Source organism: Montipora foliosa, unplaced genomic scaffold, assembly GCF_036669935.1.
Source record: "Montipora foliosa isolate CH-2021 unplaced genomic scaffold, ASM3666993v2 scaffold_204, whole genome shotgun sequence".
Lineage (NCBI taxonomy): Eukaryota > Metazoa > Cnidaria > Anthozoa > Scleractinia > Acroporidae > Montipora > Montipora foliosa.
Window position 1 is genome coordinate 13,619 of NW_027179506.1, and position 7,522 is coordinate 21,140.

General features: G+C 42.4%; 1 protein-coding gene across 1 annotated transcript; it reads left to right on the plus strand.

The window, feature by feature from the left end:
* The first annotated feature begins 1,251 nt into the window (after positions 1-1,251).
* LOC137986422 (uncharacterized protein F54H12.2-like) lies at positions 1,252-2,743 on the plus strand. The gene has a single exon (XM_068833525.1). It carries the CDS (start codon positions 1,304-1,306, stop codon positions 2,630-2,632), a length of 1,329 nt encoding a protein of 442 aa, XP_068689626.1. The 5' UTR covers positions 1,252-1,303; the 3' UTR covers positions 2,633-2,743.
* Positions 2,744-7,522: the final 4,779 nt, after the last annotated feature.

Here is a 7,522-nt window from a genome sequence, read left to right on the forward strand (position 1 = left end):
TGACTCAATATCCAGAAAACAAGGCGGCCGATTTTAAGATGCAGTTACCAAGTCAACTACACCTAAGTGAAGACTGGGAGGTGGCCATGACACGCATCATTTACCCTTACACCTGGCAAAACGTAGGTGAGAATCAATTGTCCTACACTTTGCTTTGTAAGACTGGTCCTGAACCCTGGAAATTGAACATCCCTGTACCAAGTGGCATTCACCGTACGGTCAAAGATGTTATTCACGGTATGACGAAGGGACTACACAATCGATTGAGAGACATTTATTTGAAGAGTGACAAGACCATTACGAGTCTGGAAGGAAACGAGTGTTTTTACATTTACGAGAAAGCACAAGATTACTTTGAGTTGAAGTTACCAGCCGGTTGGTATGTGATTCTACCAAAGACATTAGCTCGCGCCTTGGGGTACTTAAACCATCAGTATAATATTCCTCAGCTGTACCAAATCGGAGGCTTTGTCCAACAGAATGATGATCACAGCGTCCTTCTTGCGAGGACAACGACAACACTTGTCAGAAAAGACGAATTGGTATGGGGATTGCTCTCGATAGACGCTTTTCAAACCATCTACGTGTATTCCGATTTAATCGAGTCTCAAGTAGTGGGAGATGCTCAAGCGAACTTACTTCGGATGCTTGTTCCTCGTGGTCAGCCGGGGAACATGATCACAGAAGAGGTCAAGGTGCCCTCCTACCATAGACTCCGTACAACTGTGTTTTCATACGTGGCGATCAATATAAGGGGAGACACAGGTCAATTGATACCATTTGCTTCTGGAGCCGTACGCGTGACCCTGCATTTTCGGCGTCGTGATATTCTATAACAACATGTTATTACCTATGAACCACCGATATTACCCATATGGACGACATGTTGTACCCTATAGGCAGCACGGTAAAGGAGGAGACATTAGTATCTACGGAGGAACACACCCTTATGGTCAAGGGGGCAACGGCTTAGGTGGAATGTTTCGGTCCTTGTTCCGTTCAGCAACTCCCTTTCTCAAAACAACAGCAAAAAAAGTGGGAAAACGAATGCTCGATACTGGATTGGAAACGGGAATGCAACTTGTCCAAGACGTGATCAATGTCAACCTTTAAAGAAAGCTGCCAAGACAAGAGCGAAAGCTGCTGGAAAAAATTTACTCACAGGGGTCATTGATGACATTACACAGCAAGGTCGAGGAAAAAGAGTATATAAGCGCGCGTATACGTCAAAGCGACACAGTGAAGGACAGACCAAGAAAAGGAGAACATCTCGTTCAACGTTCAAGACTATTTTTGATTAAAGATGGCATCAGCTCACCCTCTCTCAGCCCCTGGTGCGAATTCAAGTTTACAATTGTTTGATGTACCTGTGACAGATGTATCGATTGTTAGCAGCAAATGGATCGATTACGAACCGGTTCAAACGGGAACTAACCCCATCGAGTTTGTCATCAAACCGTTAGCTGACTACATTGACATTAACAAGACAGAGCTGCGATTGGTAGTAAAGATTACCAAACAAGATGGATCGCCCACAGGGGATGGTAAGAAGTACACTCTGGTCAACAACGCCCTTCATTCCATCATCAAACAGTTTACCATCAAGATCAACGAAACGCTGGTAACAGAACAGTCAGACACTCAAGCATACAATGCTTACATCAAGACCTTATTGAACTTTACGGAACAGGCCAAGAAATCGTACTTAACCAAAGCTCTGTATTACAAAGACACTGCTGGACACATGAATGAAGTAGATAATACAGCAGAAAGTAATGAGGGTCTGAATAGAAGAGCCACATTTACTAACAACGGCGCAGAAGTTGGGTTGGTCGGAGTACCTCTTTGTGACGTGTTTAATATTGACAAGTTGTTGCTTGACGGTTTGGAGATCAAAGTCAAAGTGGATCTGAACAACGATGCTTTTGTTCTAATGGCTGGGGAGACTCCAAACAACTGCAAACTAAAGGTCATGTCTAGTACGCTTCGCATACGAACAGTGCGTGTTGGAGACAGTGTGAAACTAGAACATGTACAGATCATGCAAGGTCACAAAGGGAGCGCACCGCTACCAGCCATCTATACCCTAACCAGAACCCCTACGCAGGCAAGGATCATCCCTCAAGGAGTCTTAAATCACACTGAGACAGATTTATTCCACGGTTTCATTCCTCAGTGCATCATTTTTGGGCTCGTGCGAAACGATGCCTTCAACGGAAACCTTGCAAGAAATCCTTTCAACTTTGAGCTGTTTGACCTGCAAGACATTCGGATGACTGTGAATGGAGAAGAAATGCCTTATTCTGCGCTGGATCTGACGGGTGGAAAAAAGATCGATGGTTACAACACGCTGTTTTCAGGAAGTGGAGACATGAATTGTGGGCACGGGCTTGACATTGATAGAGTGGATTGGGAGAACGGATACGGTTTGTTCCGTTTTGATTTGACACCGGCAGGAAGTGGACATCCCGATCATCTGATACCTCATCGAACGGGTAACGTGAACCTGTACCTGAAATTTGGAACTCAGACGAACTCAGTTCTGAATTTAATTGTGTACGCAGAATTTCAGAATCAGTTGGAAATTGATCGCAATCGTCGCGTGGTCTACGATTTGTCACAAGGCTCTTAGTTCATCGTCATGCATACGACCCAAGAACTATGGCAAGCCTGTCTTTCTGACCCTGTGTTAGCACCTCTGATGCAAGGCGTATTTCCAAGGGATAGGCTACCTGTCATCAACACCTACCCAGCCTGACTCATCGCGAATACGGACCCTCATGACCAACCTGGGACACATTGGGTGGCTATGTACTTTGAATCCCCTCGTGAAAGTGAATTCTTTGACAGCTACGGATTTCCTCCTGAAACTTACAACATGGATACCTACATTCTACGGGAAGTTACCTATTATAACGACAAACCACTGCAAGGACTGAACTCGGATGTTTGTGGAGATTATTGTCTGTTTTATCTCATTCGGCGAGCACGGAATGTTGATATGAACACTGTTCAAGCTAAATTTAAACGATATGATTCTCAGTGGAACGATGCACAAGTTGAACGGAGTGTACACGCTTATTTTAATTCAGTCATTTATCGTCAAGTTAATGATTGCTTTCAACAAGGTTGTAAGTCATTTCGCTGTGTCCATAAGCAATAAAATCATGTTGAAAAGTAAACAAAATGTTGCTGTTTTTTGTGTGTATTTGCTAGTAAAAGGGTGGGAATTCTATCTCGTGTACACAAATCGTTGAAGCTTCGTCTTGTGAACATGTCTCAATTCAAGTGCCCCAGCAGTATTATCATTTCTGGCCCCAGCCAATGCGGAAAAACAACATTTACGCGCCAAATACTTCAACACGCAGATTGTTTATTTGAACGCCCCATTCGCAAGATCGTGTATTGCTACGGTCAATGGCAAGATTGTTTTAAGGAATTGGTAAAGGAAGTCACGTTTATGGAGGGTATTCCCGACGACATTCCCGCCTTATTTCCACCCCCTCATCGTCCTGGTCTGCTCGTGTTAGATGACCTCATGAGAAACTGTAGCGATGACGAGCGCATTTTGGATTTGTTCACCAAAGTGTCCCATCATTGTGACGTCACCTGCATTTATTTGACACAAAACCTTTTCCCCCCAGGAAAGTTTTCCCGGAGCATTTCTCTTAATGCTCATTACATCATTGCTTTTAACAATCCTCGAGATACTTTGGGGTTGAGGACACTGGCACAACAGGCGTTTTCTGGGCGCGTTCCGTTTGTGTGGGAGAGTTTTCAAGACGCTACATCACAACCATTTGGATACTTAATGATGGATTTACATCCACGAACCCCGAACATTCAACGATTGCGAACAAGGATCTTCCCAGAGTCACATTCATATCCCATTGTTTACGTTGATAAGAAAATCTATAAAACCGATGAACCCTTTCCGGTAGATTTCATTTAACGCCATGACTTTGCAATTGTTGCACCGCGAGGAGACAGTAAACAATCAAAGTGGTGGTGACATGACTTTGCGTTCTAGAAAGATTTCAAAAGCTACCGAGAGAAGAAAACAAGAACTCGTCAAGGCTTCCAAAGTCAATCAACATTTACCGTTTCTCTGCACTTGTTTTACAAGCAGAGGGAAACAGCGGAAAGAGATGATATCTCACGCTAGTAAGGGACAAATAGAAGCCATCAGTGAAGTCGCCCTTAATTTACTTAAAGGGAACATTATGGTTCCAAGTTCATCATTTAAACGCTTGAAACCACACAAGTCGAAACTCCTGTATTTGACTCGCAAGACACCTAGTCTGAAGAAGAAAAAAGAAGTTCTCAATCAGCAAGGAGGATTCCTGCCAGCTCTCGCCTCTTTGATTGCACCGTTCGCTTTGGATTTATTGGGTAAAGTGCTAAAATGAAACACGTACAAAAGATGATGTTGGTTCCAGAGCATTTATTGCAAAGCCTTGAGACAGAACATCGCTTAACCTCACCTCCGCAACTCACGACCTTGACGCGCTTGGATCAAGACATGAAACATATCACGGATTCTACTTTGCCCGCAGATCAAAAAGTGGCCTTATTGGATCAACTATTACAACGGTACCAAGGTTTGTCAAAACAAATGAAGAGCGAAACGAAGACGAAACCTGTAGGGACAGCGACAACAACTCCAAATGCGCCCACTCCAAACCATTCTCCAACGATATCCGAGGTACAACCCAAAAAGACAGCACACAGGAAACTTCCAACCACACCCGTTGGTCCATCCAAAATTCCTGTCAGGATAGAAACACCACCTTCTCCTATCGAAAAGGACACAGATCCCTGGATCTTTGAAACGCCCCCAGATTCCACGGAGAAGAGAGTCATTAAAAGGTCCTACAGGGCGAGAACACCTATGGTTGCCCGATTAAGGAGTAATACAAAGTGGGAACCTTACTGAACAATAATGATGCAGCGAACTCAAGTGAACTACATTTACGCGTGTGTTATTTAATGTTGCTCTAACGCGTTGAAATAGTGCATGCATAATAGAACAATAGTGATGCAGCGAATGCAAGTGAATCACATTTTTTTCATCTCTCATTTACGCGTGTGTTATTTATTGTTGCTCTAAACGCGTTGAAATAGTGCATGCATAATAGAACACTAATGATGCAGCGAATGCAAGTGAATTACAACATTTTTTCTTCTCTTATTTGCGCGTGTGTGATATATTTTCGCTCAAAAAAGCGTTGAAACAATGCATGCATAATAGAACAATCATGATGCAGCGAATGCAAGTGAATTACAAAGAGAACTACTCTCACAAATATCACATTGTGATAAGCGTTCTCTGTTAATTCAGTAAAACGCTTGAAATGTTTGTTGGTGTGTATTTATTGACTTAACAACTATAATCTTTGTTGTACATAGGGTGCGTTTTCAAAACAACTTTTTTTCGGATTAAGGTTTGTTTAAAGAGAACTATCTCTCGCAAATATCACATTGTGATAAGCGTTCTCTGTTAATTCAGTAAAACGTTTGAAACGTTTGTTGATGTGTTTTTATTGACTTAACGATAGCCTTCTGCAAATAAAATTCGTTCGAGTTAGTCCGGTCTCGAATGTTTCATATTCTGTATGTCTGAACAGAACTGCATTATCAGAGTCACAGTATTTGTTTAAGCGCAACGCAACACGTTTAAGGTTACGATAGTCAAATAGTAGAAGAACAATCATTTATATCAACTTGTCACTAGAGTATCTTTTAATAAAGCGTTTTAAACGTATGTTGTTGTTTGCTCATGTTTTGAAAAGTATTTTGAAATACGATATGAAACCAACTCCCGCTTCACCATACAACAGTATAAAACGCTTCTCAAAATCCAAAGGTTTTTTTCAAGCGTTTTCAGAAAAGGTTTTATTCAAATCTGTTGAGTAGGCTTTCTTTGTGTCTGTGCACTGAAGGATGTCTTTGTGTATTCTTACATAAAAAAGATTGCATTTACCCGTGTTTCATTCAAGCGCGAGGTTGAAAAACTTTCCTTAAAAAAGGTTGTAACAACGGAGTTCACGTTTGTTCAAAAAGCGTGAAAGAGTTGAGAATGCTCCTCTTTTCCACACAAAACAACTTTTCTTCTTCTATATTCTTCCTTCTTCACGCTTCGATCGCCTCTACGCAAATTTAGTTTAAAAAAGAACAAAGCGTTTGTGGACTTGTCCTGGCGTGTAAAGCCTTTTGTGTATGTGTTTTAAAATTCTGTTTGACTCGCTTCAAAACAATAGGGTTCTCACTTCACTTTGTAGGTACGTGACCCCAAGCCCAGAAAGTTAATGTAAACCGACGTCAGCGGTGTCTCATTGGCCCGTGATGACATCACCTTGACCTCATTGGCTCCCTGTCTTTCCCATTGTTCTTTTCGCTATATCTTTGCGTTACCACCCGAATGGCTGGGTGGAAACAGAACACAGGCACAGCAAACACATCTCGCTTACTTTCTCAATAAAAGAAACCTTCATGTACGTTCGTGACTAACCCTAATTTATGCGGCGACCTGGGATGCACGTGTTGTTTCACGAGTTAGGGTTACAGCCGACATTGCGTCATGCCCCAACTTGCCCCTAATTTATGCACGCCCTCTTCTTTCACGTGTTAGGGTTAAAACCGACACATTGCGTCATGCCCCAACATGCCCCTAATTTATGCACGCCCCCTTCTTTTGTCTTTGGATTGATGACGTCATTTGATGACTACCTGTCAAATCCGGTCTGAATGATCCCATACAACTACTATTGACTTCTTCTCAAGTAAAGTTTTGCCGTATATCAGCGTTGAACAGCATTTGTGAGTAGAGAAATAAACTCCTTGGTTAATTTTTAACCTGGCATTGGCGTTAATCGGCTTTCGAACAACTGGGCCCTGCATTTTTCATCCATCGGTGAAAGGCTGGCCTCATTGAAATACTTACTCGATGCCGGGGTCGTGCTTGGTCGTTGGGTTGTGGATGATTCTAAGGGGGTACTGGAAGGAGACGATGAGGCGTTTCCTGTAGAAAATAATAACAAAGACAAGGAAAGTACAGATCTAATCTTCCCACCCTTTACCGTCAGGGTATTTGTTAAACAATTTTTTCCCGTTGTCAAAAGAAAACAGAATGATTTCTTTCTAACGTCCAGGCAAAACCGCACCATGGAGAGCAAAGAGTTACCGTATTTCGTTGTGCTGTTTCACTTGCACTTAACCTTGGGAACTCTTTGCCTTTCTATTAAGCTATCAAGCTGCTGAAATGCTACTGGTACTAACGACGGCTAATAACTCCCTGTTTTTTCATCAAAACTGAACTTCAATCATGGAATTAGGATTACCTTTGTTAAAACGATACCACGGTAGCCAACTTAAAAAAAAGAAAGAAATACTTACTGGAAGGCAGGGTCGTGCTTGGTCCTTGGGTTGTGGATGATTCTAAGGGCGTACTGGAAGGAGGCAATGTAGGGTTCCCTGTGAAGAATGAAAACGAGTTTAAGCAACGACAACGACAACGTCACGG

Coding starts and splice junctions, on each gene's coding strand:
- LOC137986422 (XM_068833525.1), top strand. CDS start 1,304: ATGGCATCAGCTCACCCTCTCTCAGCCCCTGGTGCGAATTCAAGTTTA.